Source organism: Meriones unguiculatus, chromosome 12 (genome assembly GCF_030254825.1).
Source record: "Meriones unguiculatus strain TT.TT164.6M chromosome 12, Bangor_MerUng_6.1, whole genome shotgun sequence".
Taxonomy (NCBI): Eukaryota; Metazoa; Chordata; class Mammalia; order Rodentia; family Muridae; genus Meriones; species Meriones unguiculatus.
The window spans coordinates 81,617,204-81,633,073 of record NC_083360.1 but is presented as its reverse complement, the minus strand read 5'-3'; the positions used below and the strand labels follow the sequence as shown (position 1 = coordinate 81,633,073).

Genomic DNA, 15,870 nt, shown 5'->3' with positions numbered 1-15,870 from the left:
CAAACAAGCAGACAACAACAACAACAAAAAGAATTTCCCCCTTTATCTGCAAAGAAGGGTTCTGTGTTCATTAGTGTGAGAAGCCTCAGACTTTGCAGAAGGAAATGTTTGTTTCCTGTTGAACCACATTTGATACTGTGTGTGAACTATGACCCCTTGCAAGAAGAGGCCAAAAAAGAACATTCAAGCTAACTGAGGATGCAATAGGACATCACTTCTCTGCCAGCCACACGTTACAGAGCACGGAGGGACCTCTGGGCCTGCAGCTGGGGGCTCCCGCCCATGTCCCTGGCTCCCCGCAGGGGTGGTGGTGGGGTGTCTAAGCGCGCACTCGTGCGCAGGCGCGGCCCTGTGCTCCCCGGCCCGGCTCAGTGGTCCCCAGCTCCTCTCCATCCCCAGCATCGCCCAGGCTCAGCCCTTCCCTGACCCCGCGAGGCACCATGCCAGGGCAAAGTCCCCGAGGGTGTGAACCCCAGTGTCCCAACCCCTGGGCGGGGACGGGCGGCGGCAGTGCGGGGAGAGCTGCGGTCCGCACCAGCCGCGAGCCGCCCGGCGCCCCCCGGAGCCCCCGCCGCCCCGCTGAGGCCCGCAGCGCGGAGCCGCGCACCGCCAGGCCCGGCCGCGCCCGCCGCGCCCGTCCGAGGCCCGCACCCCACCGAGCCCGCGCCCCGCGGCGCCGGAGCCGCGCTTCTCCTCGCCCCGCGCCGCCGCCGGGCCCCGATCCCCGCCGCCCCGCTCGCTCGCTCGCTGGGCCCGCGCCGCCGCCGCTGCCGCCGCTACCGCTGCCGCCGCCGCCGCCGCCGCCGCCATGGCGGAAGTCCACAGACGTCAGCATGCTCCGGTTAAAGGAGAAGCCCCCGCGAAATCCTCCACACACAGACATGAGGAGGAGCTGGGGATGGCGCCGGCCGAAACGCTGACGGTGTTCCTGAAGCTGCTGGCCGCCGGCTTCTACGGCGTGAGCTCCTTCCTCATCGTGGTGGTCAACAAGAGCGTGCTCACCAACTACAGGTGGCCGGGCCGCCGGGCGGCGGGCTGAGGCGCGGCGGGCGGGCGAGCGGGCGGGCGGGCCGGCGGCGACGGGGGTTCGAGCCCAGCCCGGGATGCCCTGGGCCGAGCTCCCCGTCCCCCGCGCTGTGTGTGCGTGTGTGTGTGTGTCTCGGGGTTGGGCTGGGAGGGACGCAGCGAGGCCGGTGCGCAGGGTCGGGCGACCCTCGCGGCTGACAGCCCCGGGGACCAGCGCGGCCGCTCGCCCACGCGCCGTCCCCGCTGTCACTGGGACTCCGGGGCAGAAGTTTGTGTGTGTTTCTTCCCCCCTTCCCCCCAAGATTCATTTAAGAGATTTAAAACCGTTGACGGGATCTCCGCCTTAACTTTCTGGAAAAATCCGTTGCAGGAAGCCGAGAGGGAAATTGTAAACCTGGGCAAGATGAGACAAGTGGTCGCCCTAGGCTACAAAATCGAAGATTTTATTTTATTTTATTTTATTTTATTTTATTTTGCACGAGGGGCAGGCATTAGCGTGGATTGAATCCGAATGCATTTTAAGGTTGTCATTGTGAAAGTTGAGTTCACCGTGTCTGGAGGGTTTTCTGGCCGTTTTAAACCACTCTTCTTCCCCCCCCCCCCCTTTTTTTTTCTTTGTAGATTTCCATCCTCGCTATGTGTTGGACTTGGCCAGGTTAGTTGGAATCTCGGGCATTCCGTGGTCTGCGTTGTCAGAACTTGTGTGTGTGTGTCTCTCTGTGCAGAACAGTGCATCAGTGTGTGTTCTGTTTGCAGATGGTGGCCACGGTAGCAGTTCTCTGGGTGGGAAAGGCACTCAGAGTTGTCAAGTTTCCAGACTTTGACAGGAATGTACCTCGAAAGGTAAAAGTGAGAAAGAAGGGCTACTTTATTTCTATAAAAAGGAACCATTCTGTGGCTTAAGGGGGCGGGGGAGTGCCTTGCATATTTAAAACCTCAGTGTAGCCCCAACCCTAGTCCGTAAATGCATGTAGCAAAGCTAAAGAATACAGGCAGCAGAGCATTCAAGGGAAGTGCTTACATCTCTTGAGAAATGAAGATAGAAATCCTTCTGTTTTGATTAAGGGGTTTCTGGTAACAACTCTACCCACTTCATCCGTGAAATTCCCCTCTCATTAGTCCTTTTTTTTTTTTTATAAGAGTGGGGGTGTTGTGTTCATACTCTTCTCTGTGCTTGGGTGAGACCCCATTCGAAGACAGAATGCTCTCTCTTGTTCTGTGGACACTGGAGTCTCAGACTCATACGGTACCCTGTTTTCAAGCAAGAGACGCCCCTGCCTCATATGGTTGGCCATGTTCATATTTCTGTGTCATCTGTTCCTGCCAGCAGTACTGTATGTCAAAGGATAGTCCGTGTCGTTTGGGTGTTTCATGAGGGTCACCCCCGCTTATTACAGCTAACCTTATGTTTCAAGTGGCAGGAATGTGACTGTATAAACAGAACTGTTTCTGCTGAAAGGATTTTATTGTCAGTGTCTTCCTTACTGAGATCTGTTACCCTTTTTCGCTTTTCCAGACGTTTCCACTACCTCTGCTGTATTTTGGGAACCAAATCACTGGACTGTTCAGCACAAAGAAACTGAAGTATGGGTAACTTTATTTTTCTAGAGGGGTTAAAGCAATGTGGTCTTAAAACCAAGCACAAATGTCGTATTAATGTGTTTACGATTGATTGTGGCAGGAATGGGGTGGGGAAAAACGACAGGGAAACACCAAGAAGCCTTTTATCAAATAATGACTCCTGAGCCCACAGTTTTGGTTTAAAAGTTGTTTATTTGAAGTTAGGGAATGAATTTTTGTTTTATTTCCCTTCTCACTTCGTACTTTTCTGTTAGAAGCATTCAAATATTGTCAGTAGTGCAGTAGATTTTTATTATTTTTTTTGCACGCTGACCATCAAGAAAGATTTATGCCAGGTTTGCAGGATACACACACACACACACACACACACATACACTTTCCCCTGCCCAAGACAGGATTTTACTTTGTAGCCATGGATGACCTGAAACACACTGTGTAGTCCAGACTGGCCTTGAGTTTGTGGCACTCCTCTTGCCTCTGCCTCCAGAATGCTGCCCTTGTATCTGGCTTAGGATTTTGCTTCTGTAACATAGTTCAGAAACACTATGTATTTTAAGTGTATTCAGTACAGCAAATCAGAGGTGAACATAAGAATTTCCACAGGTTTCCTTTTAACATGAAGTAGTTAAAGTCAGATGGAATCTTGACAAAAACATGATTACTACATCAGCCGTGACGGTGTAACTGAAGAGCCATTTACTTTAGAAATACCACGCATTGCCCTCTCACCAACTAGTTCTTGGCTTCTGACTTTTGGAGGTGTATGTGTGGTAAATACACAGGCAAAATAGTTTAGCTGGAACCTACATGAACTGAATGGAACCCTGACATAGTAAATGACTAAAAACAGTATAAACAGGGCTGAAGAGTTGGCTCAGTGGTTAGGAGCAATGTCTGCTCTTCTAAAAGATACAGGTTTCAGGCCAGACAACTCACTGGAGAGCCAGTATTCTTTTCTGGCCTCTTCACATACTTTCACTGGCATGTGTATGTAAAAAATACACACATATGTATATAAAATTATAAATAAAAGCTTAAAAAAACAGTATGGAGATCTGTGAGGATCAGAGGCAAAGAAGTTTTTGTTTTCTCCTTTTTGAATTTTTTTTTTTTTTTTTTTTTTTAAATCAAGAATCCTGACAGAATGACCAGAATACCTCTGGGGAGAGCTCCTAGGTAGTCAGATTTGTCATGGGGATAGAATCCTTTTCCATCTCATTAATGCACGTGGGAGGAATTGCAGGCCTGCTGCACAGTGCTGCTGATATAAAATTTGCTTTTTTTAAAGTCCATTGTCATCCATTCATGCATTTGCACACTCTGCCTTTGACTATCAGAAAAGTAGAAAGCATTCTAGGGTGAGATATATTCAGAAATTCTTACATTAAAAGAGGCTTGGATGTTTGATTACTGCAAGCAAACTGCTCTAAGGATTTAGAGAACCATTTGTAAAATAGTGTTCCATGAGTAAGATTTTCATAGACCTTTTCTTAGCGGTCCAGAGGATAGGAAGGGAAGTCAGTCCAGTGAAGAAGAAGGGAAGAAGCCTTCCATGTTAAAGACTAATGTGGCTGTAGTCAGGGTATTTGCGTAGTTGTCAGAGTGAAACTTTAAAGTAGATGTTATTAGTATGCATTGATAGATGCAGGGTTTTACCATTGGCAGTTAATGTTTTAAAAGCTTTTAAGTAAAGAAATTATTTCTCCAGGGAAAGAAGGTTGATCAATATGAAACTTTCTTGTAGTCAGAAGGACATTATCTAAAGATTTGGAGAATCTTTATTTACAGTGACGTACTTTTGAGCTTTATTTTGCCGACCTGAGTTTCTTTTACAGCTTGCCCATGTTTACAGTTCTGAGACGGTTCTCTATTCTGTTTACAATGTTCGCTGAAGGAGCTCTACTCAAGTGAGTTTTATTGTGATCGACTGGCCTTGTTTATCAGATCGATTACATTCTTTACGTGCATGAGTTTGTGGGGGTGTGTGCCGTGGGTATGGTTGTCTGTGGCCTGAAGAAAGTGTCGGGTTCCTCATAGCTGAAGTTATAGGCAGTGAACAGCCTAATGTGGATGCTAGGAATCTAATCCCTGAGCCATCTCTCCAGCCCCATCTATTTATTCTTTAAATACCTTAAACCACCTTGCAAAGATATCCAGCATATATGAGACATTAAATTGTCTGTCTCGCTTCTACTTTAAGTTTTGAAAAGCTTAAGCAGGCTGATTGCCTTGCTATCAGAATAATGTAATTGTGAAGGTTGCAGGCCACAGTTAGAAAATTTCCTGAACATGCGATGTACCATCCACAGTTCTTTGTCTGTTGCTGCCCATGGGCAAAGCCAGGCCACAGTCTTAGGCTTTAAATAGTGTTCATGTCTTGGCTGCTTTTACTGCAAATATTTATGACTTTCTTCTGCTTAAGTCACTTTGAGATAAAAATTCCAGCTCAGTAATAATAGACAAATGGTAAGAACGGGAGAGAAAAAGATATAGTTATTTCTATAACAAAAGGAATTTTGACTCCATTTTTTTTAAATATCTAGTTCTTGGACAAATTTGAAATGTGACTGTGTTTGTCTTTTTTTAAAGAAAGCATTCCCCACCTCCCTTTTTTTGTCACTGATGTAAAATGAGTCTACATGGATAAAGTCACGTATGTATATTTTAAATTATTTTGTAGGAAGACTTTCTCTTGGGGTATTAAGATGACTGTATTCGCAATGATTATTGGAGCCTTTGTAGCTGCCAGGTAAGATGTGAGCCTATAGAGTCTGTGTTTTAATTGTCAATAGTTATTAATAATAAATCTTGAGCATCCTTGAAAATTACTGAGAAGACTTCAAACCTTAAGTCTTTTAGGCCGTATTAGATCAAAGCTGGTGAAGGGTGGACTGGGGGGGATTCCTACAGTCCATTTACGTAATTTAGGATCTGATATTGTCTTCTGCTTGCCGACCATAGACTACATGCTGCACAGTATATTCAGCATTGATACATTTATGTATTCTTTTCGGTTCTGAGGGATTTGATTTTCCTGTTTTATAGTTGAAGAAACTCAATCTTCTGTAATTCTCAAGGGTTACAACTAGAAAGCGGCAGGGCTAGAAACCCAGTTTGTCTGAAACCAGGTCTGTGATTTCATAATATTGTTAATTCTTTCACTTTGCATGCTGTTAAAGAAAGTAATATCTGCCCTTTCATGAGAGGAGAAGAAGGGCAAGTTTCCCTTGTGGAAAAAAAGGAATAGACACATTGTTTCACTTGACTTTTCTTAGGACATATCACAAATGTAATGACGTGGTTACTCTATAGAGTGCTGAAGGGTTTCCCAAATGGAGGAAGACACAAAGCAATGATACGCTTTTAAGGCGAGAAAAATATGAATTATCCCAATTTGATTATTATATATTGTATACATATGTAGGCAAGAAGTGGGGAAGGCAGGCAGGCGTGGGAAAACAGATATCCAAAGACTGAAAGTTGAAAGGATTTCTAGAAACTTTCTTGACATGGTACCCAGCTTGAGCTGTGCAGACACATTTGCTAATGCTACAAACTTACTCTCCTTTGGGAGTTCACTGTACTATTTTGGCTCATTAATTATACTTTATCATATGCATGTGGTATAAGTGTATGTAGTGAGGGTGTGAACATCAAATTCGATTTTATGTTAAATATCCAAGTGAAATTCCATTCTTTTTTTTAAAAAAAAAATAGTTTTATTACACTTATTTATTTTGTGTGTGTGTGCATGTGTGCCACAGGGTGCATGTGTGGAGGTCAGAGGACAACTTGTGGCAGTCTCTCCTCTTCTTTCACCATGTGGGTCCTGGGAATAGGACTCAAGATTATCAGGCCTGGTGGCAAGTGCCTGTGCTGGATGAGCCGTCTTGCTGGCCCCTGAAATTCCATTCTTAGAGAGGGGAAAACAAAACAAAACAAAAACAAAAGCAGGGTAGCATCAGTGGGTGCCGGAATTTCCCTCCATGTTTTGTTGCCTTGCCTCCTTTGAGAAAGATTCAATATTAGCCACCTCCCTTTCTTTTTAGAGGTGCCAGACTCTGTGTATTTGAAAACAAACATTTCCTCGATGCCAGTGAGAACCAAAATTGTACTAAGCAGCAGGGCCTCCTTGCTCTCCCTCCGGCCTGAAGTTGCAGTGGTCTAGAATGCTTCCTTTACTAGGTCAGACACACGTATGTAGATAGAACCTGAGGGTGTTGGAATATACTTCAGGTATACTGTCAAATTTTCATTCATGTTTCATATGTACTGAGTTATTTGATAATCAGGCTACTTTGTTTTCTTGATCTTTCTGGTTACATCTTGTCATGTCGTTGGGCAATTACTTAACTGATTAAGTTCTTAGTACTTGCTTATACACTCTTGAGGTTTGATATCAGAACTATCATCCATGCTTCAGAAATTCCACCCAGTGACAAGTTAGTTCTATCTTTTATGTGAATCTTTGGGGGGAAAAATGACTTGTCTACAGCTTCATCCTTTGGTTTTCTTATCTTGGAGACCAAGGCCTACTGCTATCACATATGGTAACTGTAAACTTGGCTGCTTGTTATCCGACTTTCACTTTAGAGCGGTATACAGTGAACTGAAATGGTTGCTATTGTGTGTATGTGTGAGGTTTGTTTTGAGGTAGGATCTGAACTGTGTAGTTGGAGGCTGCCTCAGAGCGTGGTCTATAGCCCCCTGGCCTTAGCTCGTTATCCTGCTTCAGCCTCCTGAGTGCTGGTGTGACAGATGTGTGCTCCACAGTGTCTGGCTGCACAATTGACTCTTTTGTGGTGACATGTGTAAGCATGGATGTTTCTCATAAAATCGACAAATGTGGCCAGGTCTTAGGAATTGCTGGTTGCTGATAAAATGCGTAAGGTCTGCCTAGACAAAAACATGTTCTTGCTAGTCCTTTAGCCCAGACCCTGTTTAAAATTAACTGCGTATTTTTTAAGGTGATCCTAAAGTGTTTCTTATGTTCTGCAGCTCTGACTTGGCATTTGATCTGGAAGGATATGTTTTTATTTTGATCAATGATGTCCTGACAGCAGCAAATGGAGCATACGTGAAACAGAAGTTAGATTCGAAAGTAAGTAGTGCTGTACAGCTTCTTCATTGCATACTCAGCTGACGGTGGGGAAGGTATGGAATAAAGAAACATACTTAGGAGGGTTGGGGAAGGACATAGAAGCTCTCTGAAGGTACCGTGTATGTTCATGCTAGTATAATAAATTTATGTTTGCAAGGCATTGTGGTTCATGCCTGTAATATCAGCTCTCAAGTGCCTTCCACAATACTGTCTGCTTGCTCACTATCTACTTTACATATAGTCATAGTTAGGTGTGATTTATATCAATTCAGCCCCCCAGAAACCAAGTCTTTGAGCCGTGTTTTGTTTGTTGCATTGTAAGGTTAAGTTCTGTAAGAAAACAACTATTTGGGTTTTGCCTTTCTTTGTCATGGAGCTCTTAGTGAGGAGTTGTTCTTAATCCCCTAATGGGCCTTGTGAGGACTCACACTGACATTCATCTCAGATGTCACCATCGTTTTCCTGAGCAGTTGACACACGCTTATCTCAGAGCTGAATCTTGTAGCCGACGTGTGTCCCTGCTCATATTTTATCTCAGTAAGGTGTTCTTACATACTTGGTTCCTCATCCTGCTCTATTCCGTGCTGAGCATTTCTGAAATTACTTCAAGGACATTTTGGAGCTCAGATGACAAGTGAAAACAAATGTCCCACTCAAGAGTGGTAACCCTAATGGATTCCAGGTCGTTGTTGTTTTGAGGTGGTTTCCAGTTGGCCAGGATTTTGCCTCTCCCCCCAGAACAGAAGAGTATAGACTCTGTCCGTACAGGTTTTTCTTATTCATAGAGTTGGTTTCTCCTTCCACTAAACACACTACAAATTTGTTTTTAACACTTTCTTTAGAATGCCTGCTATTCCTCCTTCTCTTAGTCACTTTTATGTCTGTGTGATGATTGCATTCTATTTGAAGTTACTAGTGACAAATTTTTATTTTATTTTATTTTTTAAAAAGAGGAAAGAGAATAGCCGTTTGGCATTACAATGATTTTATTTTTAGTTCATTTGCTGTTTCACAAAGTGGATACTGAGGCCAGCTCTGCAATGAGCCCACAGCCTCAGCTCTCTGAAGCAGATGCCCAGCGGAGTCTAATGTGATGGTGGACATTGTCTCTGCCCTCACTACAGGCGTGGCTTCTGGGACTATGAAAAGTGACTGGTGTGTCTGAGAAATTCAGTGGCCTTGTCTAATTATTAGATAAATTAGACATATGAATTAGCTACATATGGCTAGTGACTACTATTTTGGACAGCACTGTCTAGAGTATATCTCAAAACTTAAAAGAAAATAAAGGTTTCATGGTATTTTAGTCTTAGAAGAGAGCTCTTCAGTTCCATACTTAGAAATGGCTTATGACTTACTTGTATTAACACTCTAAAGCTTATTTATGGATCTGGGGTATAGCTAGGTTGATTTCTTTAGAGATGGGTTTTTTTTTTTAATTAGTTAATTTTAGACATGGTCTCACTATGCATCCCTGGCTGGTCTAGAAGTTGCTATATAGAGTAATCTGGCCTTGAACTCACAGAGATCTGTGTGTCTCGGCCTCCTGAGTGCTGGAATTAAAGGCATGTGCTGTCATGCCCGATGTAGTACTTGCCTAACATGCATGAAACCCTTGGTTCAACTTGCAGGACCACGTGAGCCAGGTGAATACCATAACTCTAGAACCTAGTGGGAGGCAAAAGGATCAGAAGTTCAGCTTCATCCTTAGCCATGTAGTGAGTTTGGAGCTAGCCTGAGGTATACGAGAGTATGCCTCAACAAACAAACGAGTGAATGAATGAATTCACATGTGGTGGCAGCACTGTGATTCCAGCACTCAAGAGGCTGAGCCAAGGAGATTGAGTTCAAGTCCGGCCTGTCCTATGTAGTGAGATGTGGTATTAGAACAGCTAATAGTGTCATAAGGGAGAGTAACATTTAAAATCATTAGAGTGTGAAGGGAGAAGACAAGAGTGTGGACATTTGTCGTTTTGTCTCGTCCCTTGCATGGATGGTATTGGTGGTTGTACGTCCTGCCCACCCTCTGCTCCAGGATAGTTTGTGTTCTGAGTCATGGGTGCCTGTTGCTAAGGGAAATCTCACTGTTGTTCTTTTCCTGGTACTACACAAAGAGGCATGCCTTTCCATTGGTACTTAAGGTTATAACTTGCCCATTATTTGGTTTAACCTAGAGCCAAGAAGACCACACTGAGATGGTTTTAGTAAGTCAGAACCATAATTTCAGAGCCACTTAGAATCATGAGCCAGTCAACTTAAGTCCTATGACATAAGGACCTGGGCCTGCATTTCAGACTTGAATGCAATTATTCAAATTAAGACACTTTTTAACTTTAAAAGCCACCCATCATAATGTACACATATAATTGGAATAGTAGTCTGTTTATGTTTAAATATACCTATCTGCTAGAACCAACTGAAATGCCTAATTATTGACTCCCTAGGAGCTGGGAAAGTATGGTCTGCTCTACTACAATGCACTGTTCATGATCCTACCCACCCTGGCCATTGCGTATTTCACAGGAGATGCACAAAAGGTAGGACTTTGTAATTACAGGTTATTTATTTACTGTTTATGATCAAAAGATAGACTTTTGGGTTGTTAGGCAGAAGTGTGCTCATTAAGTGACCGCAAACTGAGAATTTGCTCTTTAGGTCTTTAGCCTGCTGATGTCACGCTAGCCTGCCTTCTTGGCATAAGCATTTTAAATATTAAAATGGCTCAGACTAGCTTTCTGTGCCAATACAGACAAAGATAAGTTTACATTGAAGGCTTTGTTGGTTGATCGACTTTGCCTGCGTGCTTTGATCACGTGCACCCTCATGTTATCCTCTGTTACCTGCCTCGCTTCTCCCTCACCCCTTCTTTCTAACAAGATCCCCACCTACTTTCATGTCTGTTGTGTTCATGTTCCACTGAGATTCCTTAGGTGTACTTTCAAGAGTCTGGGTTGGGGGTTTTTATTAGACTGTGGGGAATACCCTGTGACTATGCTAAAGGAAATGACCATCTTCCTGTAGCTGCTAGCTGCTGGTGGGTACTCAGAGAGATGAGGACTCTAAAACTCCTTCCTCGACCGTGATGGGCTGTTGAAGGGTCCGATTTTGTGCATGTTTGAGTGGGTGGCCACGGCCTCTGTGGATGACTGTCACGTGGGCCACATGTTCAGAAGAGCTTCATAGCATTCTTCTCTGGGCTCTGGTTCTTAGATTTTATCCACCTCTCCCACAGGATTCCCTGAGGCTTGGAGGGAATTGTAAAATGGGAATGGAAGCAAATTATATCTGAACAGTAAAAGATTCTGCAGTAGTACAACTCTTTGAGACTCTAGAGTTTTATTTCTTTGATAGGTGTCATCCTTGCTTAACTCTTACCTCGGTTCCGTCACTGTTAGGAGGTACTTAGTGTTGCATGGTGCCTTGACCAAATAAATAGAAGCTCATGTAGTTGTTTACCAATGTTATGCAAAGTTTGAGTCAAATTAATATAGAACAGCAAAATCAAGCCTAGAGAATTTTTCCATGGAATAAGCCTGTATTTAGGAAAACTGGTATTGCTTTGTTAGAAATCACAAAATTTTGCAAACTAAATGGAACTGTGAAAGTCTGCCAGCAATATCTGCCCCGGGATTTTGTCTCTTCAACCCAGGCTTCACTGTGAACACAGTGGTTATGCTTTCTTAGGGCAGCAGACCATGAATCAATGGAGCTTGAACAGAAGGTTTTGAAATTAGATTACTGATCAGTTCTTGAAGCTGAGTAAGAATCTTGGCAACTTATGAAGCTTTTTGTTTTGGTATACTTTTCAAGACCATTCTTTCAAAGAGCTATTTCAGATCTTTCTGAACTTTCTGAATATATGAATAGGTGTTCTAATAAACTATAGCCTGGCTTCCAGCAAGCCTAAACATAGCCCCAAAGAAAAAAATTTTGACTTAACAGTGTTAAGTAATTATTCTCTGGCTTTGAAGAAAGTGAAACGAGAAACTAACATTTCCTGAATCTTACTATGTATTGGTCACTTACATGAAATATAATCGGTTTTCTTAAAAGCTATAGGGAGCTTGAATTATTCCTATTAATGTGGAAAAAAATTCAGAGACTTTAAAAAACGTGTCCAAGGTCACACTGTTGGAGGTAAGCCTCCTTCCAAAGGCCATGCTGCAGAGGCCTGCTTCCTTCCAGCAGACTCTAGTGAAAGCAGCCTTTACTCCTGAGATTTAGAACAAAGGTGCGAAACAAGATAAGCTGCCCTTGAGCACAGGACAGGACAGGACAATATGTTTTCAAGGCTAATATGTTCATGACACAGCTGTAAGAATGAATATGCTTATGTACTCTAAGGACTTAGCAAAGATGGGATTTCCATCAGGTTTTGACTAGTATCTTGTAGCTACTTGAAACTGTTAGCCAAAGCAGGTATGTCTTCATTCCAAAACGATGACAATTTGTGTAGAAGTTATAATGTAATTTGTGCATCTTTCAAAGTTCAGGAGCACTTTAATCCCAGTACTCAGGAGGCAGAGTCAGGTAAATCCCTGAGTTTCAGGCCAGCCTGGTCTACAGGTTAGCCAGGGCTACACAGAGAAACCCTGTCTCAAAAACAAAACAAAGCAAAAAAAAAAAAAAAAAAAAAAAGAGAGAGAGAGAGCGAAAGACCCAATAAAAATTCATGTGTAGTTTGAATGTTCCAGTATTGCTAACTGTGTTAGCAATGAAAAGTTACTTTACCATCTACAGTAGGATTAGATTTGTTTTCCTCTTACTCTTCTGTCTTCATTTAGGTCAGTGCATTTGTATTCCCTTTTTATTTTGTTTTTCTAATGACAGGGCAAGAACATAATTTTAGAACACCGACTTTGTGGTGTGTCAGTATACTGGTGTATCAGTATACTTAAATATTTTCAAATTGTGAAAATAAAGTTGACTATAAAAGCTGAAGTCACTTTTTTGTGGTCACACCCCTACTGTGTTTTGTGTTTCATATGTTTGTTTTACTATTAATTGTGGCTCTTATGAAACACTTATTGAGGTACAAGTAGACACTGCCATGCTCTTTTCTCTGAGACCCCCTGCTTCTTTGTGGGGCGCATACCCACTGTCATCGGGACCATACACTGGTATAGGCTCTCAGGGAAAAGTGTTTAGGGGCATCTTGGGATGGAAGTAGGCCAATTCTGTCTTTTTGTTGGGGTTAAGGATAGATTGTTCCATGCATATTTGGCTATAAATGAGATAAAAACATAGATGATACAAGTGAAGGTGTTGTGGTATGAATTAAACGTGAAGGTTAAATTCCCACATATTTATGAGACAAGTCAACATTTCATTTTATTTCTTTCCTATGTTAAGAAAGTTCTGTGTTAACTTCTACTAAAAGCTAAAAGTTAACTTCTGCTAAGAAATATAGTTTAACACGTACTTACAGGGAGGGTATTTGGTATGAGTCTAGGTGGTGTAGGATCGAGCGCCAGTGTTCATGCCTGTCAGAAAATCTCGTATGTGTTTAGGTTAGGAGGAACTGGTGTGAGCCATAGAGCACTATTGACTATAGAGGTAAAGCTAGTTCTTAGCTTGCCTCCCTCAACAGTTATCCTCTCTTCATCTTGATAGGGAGACTTGAATGGCCTGGAACTTGGTATGTGTATCAGAATGGCCTTGCAGTTTTTTCGCCACTACCTGCTAAGCACTGGGATCATAGGTGTGTAACACCACACCTGGCGGATTCTTGGTTTTCTTATCCAACAAATGCAACAAGAAATGCTCACTCATTTGGAGGCTTGTTTCAGAGATTGCAAGTCAGGGCAGTGATTAGAGCAATGATTGGTGGTAGAACCAAGCTGACCTTAGGACTCATAGTGTACTATGAGATGTTTACTGTCATGTTGTCAGCCATGTTTGTCTGAAGCCTTGTTTAAAGGGTCCACAATAAGGTCTGGAATATGTGGCAGATTTTAGGTGGCCAGTAAGTGTTGTTGGTTTGTGTCTTGTGTGTGTGTGCTTTCCATATATGCATGTGTGAACAAACAAATATGTAAGCCCACCTTCTATAGAATGAACACTTCATGTATAAAACACTTTATCTTTAAGGCTGTTTGCAAATAAACAGTTTGATCCTCCTCTGCCTCCTCTGGCTGGAAGTCACACTATACCTGTAGGTATGATGTGTGGTACCTGACAAGATGCTTCAGCATAAATAATTTTCTTTGATCCTTGTTATATACCCTGAGGAGATTTGTTACCCTATTTACAGAAGTTAGGGGGATTCTCAAGGTTGTACGGGGTTAGTGCTTAGAGTAGAACCCTTCTGATGCCTTCAGAGCCCTGGCTTCTGTGCCTGACTGCATATGTCTCCCAGAGCCATGTGCTGCATCTTATGTAGTTTCTGCTCCATTTTGGATTTCCATGCAGGACCTTCTGACAGGGCAGTGTGAGAAGCACCTTCATGCTGGCAAGAGAGTAAGCTAGAGCAGAATCTGCACCATGGCTTTGCCCTTATTTGTTCACAGGCATAGCATTAATAGTCATTCTACGACCATTAAGTACTTATGTGCTGGGTGCTTTTGTGAAAAGAATGCTCACAGTCTTGCTTAGGTGGAGCTGTGATTCCAGCAGGAAGGCAAATTATACAGGAATCATGTAGTAAGAGCTGTGAGGAGAAATACATCATAGAGGGAATGATGGGGAAGAGCTATTTTGAAAAATATGGCGGTGGGGAAAGTAACTTTATAAGGCTCATCTGAGCAGACTGTGAAGTAAGTGGACAGAAAATGCGTTTGGGTGTCTCTGGAGAGTAACTGAGCAGAAGCAAAAGCAGGTTCTGAGCTCGAGGAGAAAGTGCTTAGCATTGTCTAAGTTAGGAAAAAACAGGAAAGGTGACAGGCCCCTTTAGTAAGGTGGTGGGAGGGGCCTAAACTCACCTTGAGCACCGCGTGGTTACAGGAGTGGATTCATTGGTGGAACCATGCGAAAATACTTACAAGCTGTATTTTGTAAATTGAACAGTAAGAAAAAGTATTCTGTGATGGATCCTAAGTTTAAAAATAGGGCAGTTGGGACAAACCAAATTATTTTTATTATTCAAACTTAAAGGCCTACCTAGGATGAAAACCAAAGCAAAATTAGACCAAGCAGGGAAATTTACTTCTTTCATTAGGAAATCTAGCAAGAGGGCTCTGAAAGTTCAGTTCTCCAGAGGGGCAGGTGTGGACACAGCAGGTGTGCCGTAAGCATAGAATTTAAGAATTGGAGGCTTAGATGCTCCAAAGTTCTGTATAAACTATAGACAGAATCTAACTGAAAACTCGTTCTGGACAGCACATGGTACTGAGCAGAACGTTGAAGAAATCAGACACGTGTATGTGTGTGTGTGTGTGTGTGTGTGTGTGCCTCTGTCTGCCTGTTTGTCTGTCTCTCTTCACTCCTCCTCTCTTATTTGAAAAATCTTGGCACTACTAGAGAGGAAAAGACCAATATACTTAGCACTTAGTTTTAGAAAATATGCATCTTACAAAATGCGCTTAAAAAAAAACAAAAAACAAAAAAAAACATTTCCAGGCTTGGTTTGCTCCTATAATTTCAGAATTTGGGAGGCTGAGGCTGGAGGATGGGCCTGATTTTGAGGCCCAGCCTCAAGAGGAAGAAGTTTTGTTATGTTTAAAACACTTTTTTCCTCCTGACTGACAAAGTTCATAGTCACTGTGCCTTCTATATTCCCTATTTTAGAAAGAATAACCAGCAGTATGAGGCTGTCTCAAAACTAACCAACCAACTAACCAACAAAAGCCCTCAAAGGTTTCCTGTTGTGTAAACAGGAGGACCATCAGGTCAGGGTCATCCTTGGCTACAAGGTGAATTTGAGATTAGCATGGACTATATGAGACCCTGTCTCAAAACACCAAAAGCCTGTGCATTATATAGAAATCATCTTCTTGTTAATAAAAAATATCTTGTAACATAGGAAAAAAACAAATGGGTATCATTTGACTAGTGACTTTGCAAAGCGTCAGGAGAGAGATGTTCATGCTCTGAGCTGCTGCCTCCAAAAGGGACTGCTGCAGCGCAAGCCAGCATGGGCCTGTGGGTTGGGCTTGGGTTCCTGGTCGCACTCTCTGCTGGGTGTTCTCAGGTACCTATGGAAGAATAGCCTGCTGCCATAGACC

General features: G+C 42.9%; 1 protein-coding gene across 1 annotated transcript in view; it reads left to right on the top strand.

Annotated features, from left to right (window-relative positions):
- Window positions 1-710: 710 nt before the first annotated feature.
- The window catches only part of Slc35d1 (solute carrier family 35 member D1), a 41,997-nt gene continuing 26,837 nt past the window's right edge, over window positions 711-15,870 (top strand). Inside the window, exons 1-8 of the mRNA XM_021658404.2 lie at window positions 711-1,011; window positions 1,648-1,681; window positions 1,783-1,869; window positions 2,543-2,610; window positions 4,443-4,514; window positions 5,288-5,356; window positions 7,606-7,708; window positions 10,153-10,245. Coding sequence (XP_021514079.1) covers window positions 809-1,011; window positions 1,648-1,681; window positions 1,783-1,869; window positions 2,543-2,610; window positions 4,443-4,514; window positions 5,288-5,356; window positions 7,606-7,708; window positions 10,153-10,245 — 729 coding nt within the window. The 5' untranslated portion in view covers window positions 711-808. The remainder of the gene's footprint in view (window positions 1,012-1,647; window positions 1,682-1,782; window positions 1,870-2,542; window positions 2,611-4,442; window positions 4,515-5,287; window positions 5,357-7,605; window positions 7,709-10,152; window positions 10,246-15,870) is intronic.